Raw genomic sequence first — 15,372 nt, 5'->3', positions numbered from 1 at the left:
CTCCTGTCCCTGCAGCCCTTTGCAAACAGTCTCTCTGCAGCCTTCTTGGAGCCCCTTCAGGTCCTGGCAGGCTGCTCTTAGGTGTCCCTGCAGCCTTCTCTTCTCCAGGCTGAACACCCCCAGCTCCCTCAGCCTGTCCTCCTAGCAGAGCTGCTCCAAGCCCCTGAGCATTTTCCTGGCCTCCTCTGGCCCCTCTCCATCAGCTCCATGTCCTTCCTGTGCTGAGGGCTCCAGAGCTGAACACAGTACTCCAGGTGAGCTCTCACCAGAGCAAAGAGGCAGAATCACCTCTCTGGCTTTGATGCAGCCCAGGATGTGATTTTCCTCCTGTGGTGCAAGCTCACACTGCCTGCTCCTGTCCCCCACCAGCAACCCCAAGTCCTTTTCCTCAGGGCTGCTTTCTAACACCTCCTCCCCCAGTCTGTATTGATAGCAAGGAAATGATCTTAGAGGCCATGTTAAGCAGCCTGCAATCTTAACCAAGTTTCTAATCATGCTTTTGTCTTTTGCATAGGGTTTCACAGGAAAAGATGGCCCCACAGGTCCCAGAGGCCCACCAGGACCAGCGGTAAATAACAGTTTTGTCTTTGATATGCTCTGAAATAAGAGACCTGAGCCAACAGAGAGCCATGTTGACAATTTTTTTTCCCCAGTTTCTGTGACATTTCCACTTTCTGTCAAATAGGAAATAGATCTTTTGCTGAATAGCTGAGACTCCCTCTGTGAAAGGTGAGCAGGCAGCTGTGTAAACCTGTACTCACAAAGCTTCACAGGACTCATTTTGAAACCAATTCCTGCCATCATAACTAAAGAAGAATCTCCTTACCTGGTTCTTCAGCCACAACCTTTCTATGCACAGCTAGGGCTGCTTAAACCAAGCAGTTTATTTAATTGCAGTCTGGTGGTGGAAAAAAAAATGCTGTTAATAATACAATTTTTCTTGACAGGAGCATTTGAGGATTAGTTTTTGCTTAAAAAACTACTTCCTTGTGTGTTGTGAGACTGTGCTAGAACAGGTGCTGACTGTTGGAGAAAAACACATCATGCTGGATCACACAGGTCAAGCTGGTGCAGCTCCATATTACCAGAGTCAAAAAGTAGTGAGGTGGAAGAGGTAGTCCCAGCAGGCATCTGTACTCAGAGCACACATTTGCACCATGAGCATTTATAGAGACAGGAGCTGCTAGGGCAGGGTATTGGCAGGGTTGCCCCTGCTCTCCCATGGTTGTTTTTCTTCTGCTCCATTGTGACATCAATCACATAACCCAACACTGCTCTTTTATTTGTTCATATTCATCTAGTGGCACTGGAATGACTTTCATGGACTGCTTGTTGCCTTCCATGTGGATCACAGAGCTGCTAGGTGAAATTAGAAGGGCAAACTGTCTTCTACTCCCTAGGAACCTGTCTTTAAGAGGGAAAGCAGAAACGTACAGACACTATCTGGATCTGTAGCTTCAGAACTGCCTGGTAAATGCTGGTGTTACACCAAGGGATGTCTTTCCATGAAGAAACAAACTGTTCTTTTCTGGAGGAAAAACCTGATATGTACCCAACAGAAAAAAAATAAACAACAAACCTGCTAGGAGCCACTTTCAGTATGCTTTGCACTCAGCACAGTAACACATTTCTTATGTCTTGTGGCTCTTGTGGATTTCCATTACTCACTTTTCATGTCTCCTGCTGCAGGGTGCCCCAGGAGTTCCAGGAGTTGCTGGTCCAAGTGGCAAACCAGGGAAGCCAGGAGACCGTGGGACACCAGTAAGCTAATGAGACACTCACACTATCACATTTGGGCTTACAGTCTGTTGATGAAGATGAAACTTCTTGCTTTAAACACTCCTCTTGTACTCATGACAGTGGTTAATGCAGTGGAGCTGACCTAAGACCACAGGCTGTATTTTCTCTTTTCTTTTCTTTTCTTTTCTTGTCTTTTCTTTGCTTTTCTTTTCTTTTCTTTTCTTTTCTTTTCTTTTCTTTTCTTTTCTTTTCTTTTCTTTTCTTTTCTTTTCTTTTCTCTTTTCTTTTCTTTTCTTCTTTTCTTTTCTTTTCTTTTCTTTTCTTTTTCTTTTCTTTTCTTTTCTTTTCTTTTCTTTTCTCTTTTCTTTTCTTTTCTCTTTCTCTTCTCTTCTCTTCTCTTCTTCTTCTTCTCTTCTTCTCTTCTCTTCTCTTCTCTTCTCTTCTCTTCTTTTCTTTTCTTTTCTTTTCTTTTCTTTATTTTTTATTTATTTTATTTTAATTTTATTCTTATTTTATTTTATTTTTTATTTAGTTTAATTTATTTTCAAAGCATTCTGTTTTGACAGTGTGTCATTTTGCTGAGGTTAATAGTTGTGGCTGGAAACTGTGGTCTCTGCTTTCCACTAAAAAGATCATAGTCTGTCATGTGCCAAGATATATATTCCTACTGCAGAAGCATGAAGAGCTAGGTCAGCAAAATGACTGGAAAGTCTTTCTAGTGGTGTCTTTGTGTATGTGGTAAAAATGGTTCCACTCTGCTGAAGGTGGAGAATATTTGATGGTATCAGAGAACCTCTTCTGTCTTGCAAAAATGTTGTGCTTTCTACAATGTGATTGTAAAATGAGTTGGGGCTTGTTTCTTTGTATTCTTTTTCAAACCTTTGAAGCGCATCTTGAACAGGAGGTGCTGTCACCCAGCATTTTCAGGAGAAATGTTGTTTGATTCATTTATAGGACCTCTGAGAAACTCTGCTAGAGTCAGGAATGGAGACAGCACAGAACCAGAATCAGAGAACATTAGAGGTTGGAAGGGACCTCCAGAGGTCCTCCAGTCCAAACCCCCTGCCCAAAGCAGCATCACCCAGGGCAGGCCACACAGCAATGCATCCAGGTGGGGTTGGAAAGGCTCCAGAGAAGGAGACTCCACAACCTCTCTGGGCAGCCTGCTCCAGGGCTCTGTCACCCTCACACCAAAGAAGTTTCTCCTGCTGTTGAGCCGAAACCTTCTCTTTCCACATTGTTTCCATTGCTCCTTGGCTTATCACTGTGCAGCACCCAGCAGAGCTTGGCCCCCTCCACTTGACCCCCAGCCCTCAGCTCTTGAGAGACATTGATCAGATCCCTCTCAGCCTTCTCTTCTCCACACTAAACAGCCCCAGGGCTCTCAGGCTCTCTTCCCAGGGGAGATGCTCAAGTCCCTAAGCATCCTCCTGTCTCTCCCCTGGATTCTGTAACAAGGAGTCAGTCACCTGTAATGAGAACTCATCTATTAATTGTCCTTCATATTTGGCAATCAGCCAGAATTTTCCATCCTGCTTCAATGCCATTGTGTGTATGACAGCTCGATAATTTGGAAGAATACACAGTAGGCTAGGCAGCTTGATCACAGGCTCACAGGATGCTAGGGATTGGAAGGGACCTCTGGAGATCTTTGAATCCAACCCCCCTGCCAGAGCAGGGCCATAGAATCTAGATGGTTATCAAGTGGAAGTTCCCAGGAGCACCTGGCAGCTGGGCCATTTTCTCACAGAACCACAGAATTACTTTATTTGGAAAAGACCTCCAAGATCATCGAGTCCAACCATCCATCTAAGACTACCATGGCCATCAAACCTCATCCTGAAGTGCCATGGCCACTCATTTCTTGAACACCTCCAGGAATGGTGACTCCACCACCTCCCTGGGCAACTTATTCCAATGCCTGACATTGAATTCAGTCTGCATTTGCCAGCCTATAAATCCCATTTCTCCCTGCAGTAGAGGACACTGAGTGTCTTAGGAAAGTTCTGAAGCTTTCTTGCCTTCGGACATATGTGGCTAATGTGAAGTTCCTGCCAGGTCAGATGCTTGATAGACATAGCTGGGGCACAAGGTACTTTTGGTCTGTTAAACAATGAGCTGCAGACTGCCAGGTGTATCCCAGTTTTCCTTCACCTGGGACAATGGGTAGCTGATCCAGTTTAGCAGCAAAGATGGAGATGTTAATAAGATGCCTAAGAGGAAATCAGGCTTCAGTTTCACAGAAATTTACACACAATTTACACAGAATCAACCAGGCTGGAAGAGACCTCCAAGATCATCGAGCCCAACCCATCACCCAGCCTGATCCAATCAAGTAAGCCATGGCACTAAGTGCCTCATCCAGGCTTTTCTTAAACACCTCCAGGGATGTTGACCCCACCACCTCCCTTTGCAAAGCACAGCTGTCAACTCCTCTTGAACCAGCCCATGGAAATTCTCCTATGCTCTCTCATCTTAACAGCTCCTTTCACTTAGAAATACATTTTTCTTCCCCTAGTTACTCCATTTCCCTGTAGTGGGACACTCTGCATCATATTTACCATTTCTGATGTTTATAGAACAAATCCCAGTAGGAATTCTGGCTTCCACCTTGCACAGATGTCTTATCAGATTCCTGGTGGTCAGAATTTCAACACTTTCCTTTGTGTCCAGTATTAGAATTGCCAAAGGTTCGTCCCTGTGGCCAAATACAACTTGCAGTGTGTCATGAATCATAGTTCAGGTCTGTCTGAGTTTGTGGCTTCCTGTCCTAAAGGAAAATAATGAGGCTTCAAATTGCCTCTGGGAAATATAAAGAGTAAAGAAATTTGTCACCTGATCCTGCCATTTTTATTTCTACTTGAACAATTTGCATTATAGAACCACTTCACTTGGAAAAGACATTCAAAGTCATCCAGTCAAACCCTTACTGCTGGTAGTATGCAGCCCAAGGCAGCTGAAAGACACCTTCAATGCAAGGACCAGGCAAAATATGCACAGTTCTAGGCAAATTATGAGGAGCTTTGCTGTTAAGAAGACATTCCCAGTGAACCAAATCAATTGGAGCTCTTTCCTGATGTGTTCCATACCATTAATGTGCCTAAGCTGAAGCAAACACCACCATGAGCATAGCTGTGAATATTTATCTGCCTCAGTGTCTCCTTATACTAAAAGATATGTGAAGTGGTAATTGGATTTTCATGGAAATAGGAAATTTGACTTTTTATTCTGCTTGGAAGTACTTCCAAGGGTCTGATATATACATTAAATAAGCATCTGTGATATCACAGAATCACAGAATGTTAGGGGCTGGAAGGGAGCTCCAAAGCTCATCCAGTCCAACCCCCTGCCAGAGCAGGGGCACCTACAGCAGCTCACACAGGAACACAGCCAGCTGGGCTTGGAATATCTCCAGAGAGGGAGACTCCACAACTCCCCTGGGCAGCCTCCAACAGCCTTCTGTCACACTCACAGGCAAAAAATTCTTCTTCCTGTTTGCATGGAACTTCCTATGGCTCAGCTTCCACCACTGCCCCTTGTGCTGGCATTGGGCATCACCCAGCAGAGCCTGGCTCCAGCCTCTGGGCACTCCCCCTGCACATCTTCATTAATGAGGTCATCCCTTAGTTTCCCCTTCTCCAAGCTGCAGAGCCCTCAGCTCCTTCAGGCTCTCCTCCTAAGGAGCCTCCTTTGTGGCTCTGTGCTGGACTCTCTCAAGCAGTTCCCTGAGGTCATTCCTGAACTGAGTGGCCCAGTACTGGACACAATATTCCAGCTGTGGCCTCAGCAGGGCAGAGTAGAGGGGGAGGAGAACCTCTCTTGTCCCACTAAGCACAGACCTTCTAATCCCCCCCAGGATGCCATTGGCCTTCTTGGCCACCAGAGCACATTGCTGGCTCATGGTCATCCTTCCATTCACCAGGAGCCCCATGGCCTTTTCCCCTTCACTGCTCTCCAGCAGCTTAGTTTGTTCATCTGGAAGGTCCTCAGGAAACAGTGTGAGGCATTTATGCTTTATCTATATTGTATGACTAGAGTTTAGCCTCCAGGATCAAATAGACTCTGAAAGCTCTTAGGGGATGAAGCTGAGACTGTGTGGGAGATGTTTGTTGTGAGTTAAACACTTTTTGAGCATTTTCCATTCTCTTCTGTGCTGTGTTTACTGATCCTGCATCTATCTATGCAGACATAGAATCACAGAATTGTCAGGGTTGGAAGGGACCTCAAGGATCATCCAGTTCCAACCCCCTGCCATGGGCAGGGACACCTCACACCACAGCAGGTTGCTCACAGCCACATCCAGCCTGGCCTTCAAAACTTCCAGGGATGAGGCTTCCACCACCTCCCTGGGCAGCCTGTTCCAGTGTCTCACCACCCTCATGGGGAACAATTTCTTCCTAACATCGAATCTGAATCTACCAATTTCTATTTTTATTCTATTCCCCTCAGTCCTATCACTCCCTGACACCCTATAAAGACCCTTCCCAGCTTTCTTGTAGCACCCTTCAGATACTGGAAGGCCACGAGGTCTCCTGGATGAAGCCTCAAAAAGAGGCTGTTTTGGGAGCAATGAACTGGTGGTTCTTGTGGGGAGTAAGCATTCTTTCGGGGAAAACAATTGAGTGCATTATCTCTCAAACTAAAAATAGCAGAACTTCCTTTGTTTGGTTCTCCTTGAGCTGTAGAACTTTGCTGCCTCCCCAGCCTGTAATCCCATAGCTCAGAAAAAAATCCTACAGGCAGCATAAAATAACTTTGCCCCACACTGACTCCAAGTGACTCCCTCATTGCAGGATATCAACCAAACAGAATGTCAGCAGCAGCTGCTGCTTCTCAAAATGCTGGCAAGCAGTTGGCTAAATTGCATTCTGTGTTGGTTTCTTTTATTTTTTGGTCTATTAAGAGAAAATGAAGTGAAATTTAAAAGAATAAAAACCAAGTGGGAGGAAGATGCAAACAGCAACTCAGTAACTGCAGTTGTAATTGTTTGTTTATTTATTTATTTTGGAAATCATATTTCTAAAGCATCCAGGTGGAAAATGAACTCTGTTGTTAACCCAGCCGGTTGGCCTCTTAATCTTCAGATTTTCAAATCAGTTTGGAATAGCTGATCTCCAGTCACAAGGCTGAATCAGAGGATCTCTGCAAGGTCACAGATTGAAGAGTGAGGCTCCTTTGGCTTCAATGAGTTGTAACATTGACTGTGTAGGGCTTGTAACTGTACTCAGCTCTGGGGAGGCCACACCTGGAGTGTTGTGTCCAGTTTGGGGCACCTGAATGCAAGAGAGATGTGGAGGTGCTGGAGCCAGGGCAGAGGAGGGCAAGGAAGCTGGGAAGGGGCTGGAGAAGAAATGTGCTGGAGAGAGACTGAAGGAGCTGGGGCTGGTTAGTGTGAAAGAGAGGAGGCTGAGGGGAGACCTCCTGGCTGTCTGCAGCTCCCTGCAAGGAGGTTGTGGAGAGGTTGGTGCTGGTCTCTTCTGCCAGGTCAGTAGTGAGAGAAGAAGAGGGCAGAGCCTCAAGCTGCCCCTGGGGAGGTTTAGAGTGGCCCTTAGGCAGCAGAGTGGTCAGGGCTTGGAATGTGCTGGGCAGGGAGGTGGTGGAGTGCCCAAGGCTGGCTGTGTTTGAAGGTGGTTTGGCTGTGGTGCTTGGGGCTGTGGTTTAGGGGTGCCCCTTGTAGAGTAGGGTTAATGGTTGGGCTTGGTGCTCCTGGGGGCTTTTCCAACCTGAATGCTTCTGTGATTCTGGGATAGTTAAGGAATGGCCTCTGCATTTTGCTAGCTGGGGGACCTTTGTTGGCAATGCTTTGGAGCAATATTGAGGTTTTGTTTCCCAAGCACCTTCCTGTCTCACCAGTGTGGCTGAAGACAGCCAGAAGAGCTTTCCTTAACCAGTTAGATAAATCGTTTTCAGAAGCTGTATATAGAATTTGAACACCTGAAGTTGGCTTCATTTTTTTTTTTTCTCCTCTGTGTACGGTTCTGGTATGTGATGGCTCCAGCAAGTGGAACTCATTTGAACAGGGGATTTAAAGAAATGATTAGACTATTGACAAGATAGCTGACCTGAAAGCTGATCTCTGATGCTTGCACTTACTGAGTGAATAAAGCAGAAGATGATGAACCACATGATTTACTGATGGACAAAACAACACAAGGCTGTAGTATGAAAGCCTGGGAAAGAGTGAAGATAAAATGAAGAGGTGTCATAAATATGTACTCAGGAGATGATTTCAAACAAGTGTGCTTTCAGAAAATAGCCCAAAGTGCCAAGTTTCAGCAAAAAGTGATGCACCAAATGATTTATTAATATTTTACGGGCAATGGATGTAAACTGCAGCACAGGAGGTTCCACCTCAACGCGAGGAGGAACTTCACTGTGAGGGTGCCAGGGCACTGGAACAGGCTGCCCAGAGAGGTTGTGGAGTCTCTTCCCTGGAAACTTTCAAGACTTCTCTGGATGCATTCCTGGGTGACCTGCCCTAGGTGATCCTTTAGTAGAAGGGTTGGACTCACTCATCTCCAGAGGTGCCTTCCAATCCGTACCATTCCGTGATTCTATGATTTCCTTCTCCCAGATTTTCAAATCATAGACCAGTGCAAGTGAAAGACCTCCAATTCCCTCCAGTGGATATTCCAGATAGATGTGAGGGTTTGTGACTGAGATGTTAGTGTCTGTTGAACTGAGAGTCAAATTACCTGTCCTAGAGCTTCAGCACATCACCATTTGCCACAATGGTAATTACTTGCCGTAAGGGTAATTATTTGCCACAATGTTAGTTAATTTTTAGAGAAGGACAGATGCAAATGTCACATTTCCCTGATTGTTTTACTTATTGCAGCTTATTTATGTTGTTATGGCATTTAAAAATCCATGGTCTCTTTCCTCATGTGGCTCTGAGTAATATGGTGAACTTGTAGAGTAGGGCTAATGGTTGGACCTGATGATCTCAAGGACCTTTTCCAGCCAGCATGATACTATGATTCTATGATTCTATGATTCTATGTGGCTGTGCTAAGCTAAAGCTGAAAGCCAGACCTGCTCCCTGGATCTTCACCAAGAAAGGAGAAGAAGGAGATGAAAGAGTGAGGAACAGAAGGGGAATAGTATCCATGGCTTTGATAGGTATATTGTGCACATATTAATAACTGCCTCATTGGTGGCACAATTTACTGCTGTGGCATCCTGATGGTGTCCCCATTCTAAATCTTTCACTTGTGTCTGTGCATTTAATTTTGCATGGATGATCTGTCCTGCTTGATGCAAAAGTACCATATGGCACCTGCTTAACTCAGTGATGGATGAGCTGCCTCCCATTTTCTGTGCATGCAGCACTGCTGCAGAGAAGCTCAGGTAGCTTACTAAGGTCATGTACACCCATGATACACCCTGTGGGAATTTGTTTGTCCCAAACTTTGAGAGGGGTCTATGAAACAGTGCCACTGAGCCAAGAGGACGATCAGGGGACTTGAGCATCTCCCTTATGAAGAGAGCCTGAGAGCCCTGGGGCTGTTTAGTCTGGAGAAGAGAAGGCTGAGAGGGGATCTGATCAATGTCTCTCAAGAGCTGAGGGGTGGGGGTCAAGGGCTGGGGGCCAGGCTCTGCTGGGTGGTGCACAGTGATAAGATAAGGAACAACAGGTACAAGGTTGAATAGAGAAGGTTTCATCTCAAGAGGAGGAGAAACTTCTTTAGTGTGAGGGTGAGGGAGCCCTGGAGCAGGCTGTCCAGAGAGGTTGTGGAGTCTCCTTCCCTGGAGCCTTTCCAGTCCCACCTGGATACATTCCTGTGTGGCCTGCCCTGAATGATGCTGCTCTGGCAGGGGGGTTGGACTGGAGGATCTCTGGAGGTGCCTTCCAACCTCTAATGCACTGTGGCAGTGTGATCTGCCCTGACCTCAGTGGAATGATTTGTTGTGTTGTTGAGATTGATTGTGGGGACTGTAGGAATGTTATGGAAAACAGCTGCAGCCCACACTTTGCCTTTGCTTTGTTACTGGTGATAAACAGGCTCCTTAAAGAAACACTGCAATGGAAAGAGCACTTAGGATGTGTGCTGTAACCATCTGGACAGCCCTGCAGAGCAGCAGTTGATCAGAACTGGTCTTTCACCTTTGAAATGTCCTGCTCTGGCAGGGGGGTTGGTCTCAAAGATCTCCAGAAGTGCCTTCCAAGCCCTAAGCTCCTGTGAGCCTGTGAAAGATGCCTTGTGTTCAAATAGTGACTTAGGCTGCAAGTGCAAATCTGTTTGAACTAATGCTAGCCTCTTTTTGCTTAACAAATCTCCTGTCTCTCTGGACCCATCCTGAATTTACAGTAGCTTTTTAGAAGAACTCAGTTGTGGCCTAACTCTACATCCACTGAAGTCACCTGGAAAACTCACACTGACCACTTCAGGAACCAGCAGTTTTGGCCAAAGTTTTGTTTGTACTGCTCTGGAATTTGGCATCCATACAACATTGGTCACAGGGAGTATTCAGGAGCACTGGCAGGGCTATTCCTTCCTAAGCATGTCATGCACTAAATGCAGTCCTGACTTCTTTTTTTCTTCTTTTATGTTTGGATGGCAAAGTGAAAAAGAACATTTTTGAAACACTTCACAGACTTTTAGATATTTCAAAGGGTGACCTAGTGGCTAAAACTAATGACCATGAAGCTGCTTTTCCACTGATTTCAAATAGGCATCTGCAGTTTTTACTGTGGCCAAAATCATGGCAAATAGACCTAAGCAAGGTCCAGCAGATCCAGGGAGGTTCTTCTCTCTCTCTAGTCTGCCCTGCTGAGACCTCACCTGGATTATTGCATCCAATTCTGGGCTTCCCAGTTCAAGAGGGACAGGGATCAGCTGGAGAGAGTCCAAGGGAGGGCTCCAAGGATGCTGAAGGGACTGGAGCACTGCCTGGGGAGGAGAGGCTGAGAGCTCTGGGGGTGTTTAGTCTGGAGAGGAGAAGGCTGAGATCTGATCAATGTCCACCTCAACATGAGGAGGAACTTCTTGACTGTGAGAGTCCCAGAGCCCTGGAGCAGTCTGCCCAGAGAGGTTGTGGAGTCTCCTTGTTTGGAGACTTTCAAGACCCATCTGGATGTGTTCCTGTGTGACCTGTGCTGGATTCTATGGTTCTGCTCTGGCAGGGGGCTTGGACTGGAAGATCTCCAGAAGTCCCTTCCAATCCCTAACACCCTGTGAACCTGTGATAGCAGACATTGTAATTAGAGTTTGGAAAGTGTGGTTTGTTCTCTTGATTCTTTTTTCTGCTCCCATTGGAATGTAAAGATAAGGCTGAAACCTCAAAATGCTACGTGAGGACTTCACAGACAGAGTTGTGTTTGCAGAGTAGATTGTGTGTCCATATCTTCAGTTCAACATTACAAAAACATCTTTGCAGTATACCCGGTGTTTTTCCATCCACAGACACATACATATATAAAAATTAGCATCAGTCTTTTGGTTGCCTTCTAACACAGTATTCTTGAAAACACAACCCCCCGCTAACAGAGTATTCAAAACCACATAGAAATTGCTGAAAGACAAAAGTTAGCTTGTGATAAATGCCAATAATTCTAATGTAGCTCAAGCTGAGATTTCCATGAGACAGTTGTAAGACTGTAAGAAATGGTGGAGAATGAGCAGGGAAGCTTCTGTTAGAACAAGCACTGGATGGAACCTTTCTCCATTTCATGTGCCACCTCTGCATACTGCTTTTTGGTTTACCACAGGGTCTGTTTCTTCTGGATGCAAGGAGACAGCTGTCCTTCCTAGATGTGTTATTCCTTCAATCATAGAATGGTCTGGGTGGGAAGGCACCTCCAAAGCTCATCCAGCCCAACCCCTCTGCACTCAGCAGGGACATCCCCAACTAGAGCAGCTTGCCCACAGCCCTCTCCAGCCTCACCTGCAAGATCTCATTGCTGTCTACAACTACCTGAAGGGAGGTTGTAGCCAGGAGGGGATTGGTCTCTTCTCCCAGGCAACCAGCACCAGAACAAGAGGACACAGTCTCAAGCTGCGCCAGGGGAGGTTTAGGCTGGAGGTGAGGAGAAAGTTCTTCCCAGAGAGAGTGGTTGGCCATTGGAATGTGCTGCCCAGGGAGGTGGTGGAGTCACCATCCCTGGAGGTGTTCAAGAGGGGATTGGACGTGGCACTTGGTGTCATGGTTTAGATAGTCATGAGGTTTAGGGTGACAGGTTGGACTCGATGATCTTTGAGGTCTCTTCCAACCTTCTTGATTCTATGATTCTATGATTCTGTCTCCAGGGATGGAGCCTCAACCACCTCCCTGGGCAACCTGTGCCAGTGTTCCACCACCCTCCTGCTGCACAACTTCTTCCTCACATCCAATCTCAAGCTGCTCTGCTCTACTTTGAAGTCATTGTCCCTGCTCCTGTCCCTGCAGCCCTTTGCAAACAGTCTCTCTGCAGCCTTCTTGGAGCCCCTTCAGGACTGGCAGGCTGCTCTTAGGTCTCCCAGGAGCCTTCTCCAGGCTGAACACACCCAGCTCCCTCACCCTGTACTTGCAGCAGAGCTGCTTCCACCCCCTGAGCATTCTGTGTCCCTGCTCTGGACCTGCTCTATCAGCTCCATGTCTTTCCTGTGCTGAGGGCTCCAGACCTGGATGCAGTACTCCAGGTGAGGTCTTCCTACCTGACCTCCTTTAATAATGAGTTAACTTAAGACCCCAAATCAAACATAAAGTCATATATAACTCATAAGAGACCTTTTGCTACATGCAGAAGTGTGATGCTAGGAATTCAACTTTCATATTGCCATCGTGGTCCCAGTGTCAGAATACATCAGATTTTTTCTTTTTTTTTGGCTCAAGTTTGAATTTTTCCTTCAGATATTTTTCTTCTCAGTCTATCATTGTGTTTGGTCACACACAAAGGATCGTTGCTGGGCCACTCTTTTCTGGCACCCTCTTTAGCACCTCTGAAAAGCAAAATTCAAAGAGCACCAGATCTGTCTTCATGAAGGGATCATCAAGAATGGCTTACGTTGGAAGGGACCTTAGAGATCATCTCCCTGCCAAAGGAGTCAAAATGTGTTTTTTTAGTTTTTAGAATTGCACATCTCAAATGCGTAGATTGGATGGAACAAGATAACCCTTCAGCTGTTTTATTTCTTCTGTGTTTATTTCAGGGTGCACCTGGAATGAAGGGAGAAAAAGGTGACAGAGTAAGTCTGCTTTAAAAGCAGTTTGGTTTTTTTTTTCCCTCTTAGTTTTTAATTGAACACTGTGTCTTTAAAAGCACAGACACTTGCTAATGAAACCTTTGGTCTGGTTTTGGTTATTTAGGGTGACATTGCCTCTCAGAACATGATGAGAGCAGTGGCAAGACAAGTTTGTGAACAACTGATCAATGGTAAGCAGTGTTGCTTTCTTGCTCATAGTAGTAATTTGCTACTTTGTTAAAAAAAGAAAAACAAACAAACAACAACAACAAAAAACCCAAACAACCCCCCCCGAAAACAAACAGTGATTTAAATTTAAGGTGTCTTGGTTTAAAGAGCAGCCAGAAATTATTTTACTCCCAAAAGAAGCAAAATAAAGAGGCTCTCATTGAATTGGAGAGAAATACAGGAATTGTATTCCAAAAAAATACAGCACACATGAATCCTTAATCCCTAACACATACACATATACAGAAAACCCCTCAAAAAACCTTTCCCCCAACCAAACTAAACCACAAACCCCAGTTGCTCCTTTTCTCCCCACCTGTTTAACACACACACCAGGGCTCTATCACACACCCCAGGGCTCTTTCTTCCCTCCCATTGCTAGGCTGGATTCAGGCTGGATTGAGGCTGGATTCAGGCCGGCTAAGCCTGAAACTGCCTCTCCCTGCTTCCTGGCACTAGATCTAAACAGACCAAGATTGCACAGTAGAAATTAGTTTGGCCTTCAAGGCCAGAGATAAAACTGGAACCATCCTCCCCCCACCAGCTAAGGTAGCTCACTGCATCCAGGGAGGAGAAAGGGAAGAAAGAGAAAGACAATAACCTTGCAGCCAAATTTAGAGAGACGCAGGATTTATGGGACTGAATAACTAAATTACAATTTTCCAGTCCATCCCGTGGACCTTTCTGGTCCTCTTGGAGGACTCAACTCTATTACATTTTTTTCTTTTTAAAAAGGCACTTGCCTCAAGCCATGACAAGTGAGGGATACTGGTCACAGAGCACAGCAAGAGTTTGGGTGATCTGATAGCTGCCCAATGCTAATGATTTGGTGGAAAACAAATTGTAACCCTCCATTTTTGCCAGATCCAGATTGCTACCTTGGTCGTGACATAATCCATGACCTTTGGAAATATGCATCCAAGCCTAATGCTCTGCACAGGGAAAAGGACCTTCTCCAAAATGACTTCATCTTTGTCATGAAAGCAGTACCCATTTTCTCATTAGACCTCTTATCTTCTGGAGGAAGGAACTGTTGAGAAGAAGGATGCTCACTGCAGGGACTCTGCCAGCAGGGAAAGAGAGATGACTGTTGAGTAAATAACTCTGCAGAGAATCAGCTGTGCATGCAAGTGAAAAAATGATCTTTATTTGAGGAAGGACTCCAAATTGAATTGCAGTCCTCTACTGCCACACAGCAGAGGACTTAAAACTGACTTCAATTCATGGCTCTGCAGTCCATGGAAGTGCTCTTTACAGAGGCTTTCTCTCTGTCCCTTGAGGCAGTGCTGTTGCAGTCAGCAGAGCTGCCAGGGAAGCCAGAGACAAATATGCCCAGAAGTTGTGCTTCATATTGTTTGTATAACAAGAGGAAGTGCTGACTGAGATAGACAGATGCAATTTTGAGATCCTTAAGGATGCTTGTGTACAGGAGAAGAGGATGGTCTGTGCTTGACTACGTCTGTGATGGCTGCTATGTGAAGCCTCGATTAGCCAGCACAGAGGAAGCAAAGTCCATTCAGGAATGCATTAGGCTTATGACTGAGGATGTGTTATGTGAGACTTTTTATCATCTCTTTTTTGAATATCCATGCCTTGTTTTGTTCACAGTCAGCTCCTCTCATCAGGATTATGCTAGGCCTGGCACATTGCACTAATCAGGTGTGGCCCCCACGAAGGGCTCCTCTCTGCATAGTTTCCCAGTGCTGTTGCTTCTCCTCAGACACCTTTCTTTGGAAGCTATTATTTGCCTATATTCTGAAGATATATAGGTGCAAGCCCATGCATCCTACAGGCCTAAGAAAGCTTCCTCATGGGCTATGTGCTGCTAGCTCTGCACATGAATAATTTATGCTGTTTGTGGTAGCTTCAGAGCTCTGCAAGTGCAGAAGAATGTGATCATGCACTTTTAGAAGTGTCCTTCCTGTTCTTCAAAGGAAACCTTCTAATTAGAATTCTGAGAGCAGGAGCATTGTAAACAAGGGCTTCTTGTGTGACCTTCATTGCTTTAAAGCTAATTTTTGTTTATATTATTGGCTTCCAGACTCCCCCTTACCTTTCTTCCCTCCCTCCTCCAGTTTTGCTTAGCCTTCTAATCAGACCTTCATCTTAAGTCTGCTTCATTCGTCTGTACTGGTTTACCACTAACTTATCGAATGGAAACAAGGGTAGGATTGAAAGAGGAGAGAGGCTAAAAGCCTTTCCCTCATTTCACATGGTGTATTGAGCCATTTTTCTGTCC

At 45.5% G+C, this 15,372-nt stretch overlaps 1 protein-coding gene across 1 annotated transcript in view; it reads left to right on the top strand.

Moving 5' to 3' along the window:
- Window positions 1–15,372, top strand: part of COL12A1 (collagen type XII alpha 1 chain) — a 147,594-nt gene that overhangs the window by 124,150 nt on the left and 8,072 nt on the right. The window contains exons 58-61 of the mRNA XM_054399216.1: window positions 515–568; window positions 1,690–1,761; window positions 12,873–12,908; window positions 13,030–13,096. Coding sequence (XP_054255191.1) covers window positions 515–568; window positions 1,690–1,761; window positions 12,873–12,908; window positions 13,030–13,096 — 229 coding nt within the window. The remainder of the gene's footprint in view (window positions 1–514; window positions 569–1,689; window positions 1,762–12,872; window positions 12,909–13,029; window positions 13,097–15,372) is intronic.

Source organism: Indicator indicator, chromosome 2, assembly GCF_027791375.1.
Source record: "Indicator indicator isolate 239-I01 chromosome 2, UM_Iind_1.1, whole genome shotgun sequence".
NCBI classification, from domain to species: domain Eukaryota; kingdom Metazoa; phylum Chordata; class Aves; order Piciformes; family Indicatoridae; genus Indicator; species Indicator indicator.
The sequence above is the reverse complement of the archived record's forward strand: the minus strand, read 5'-3'. Positions and strand labels throughout refer to the sequence as shown.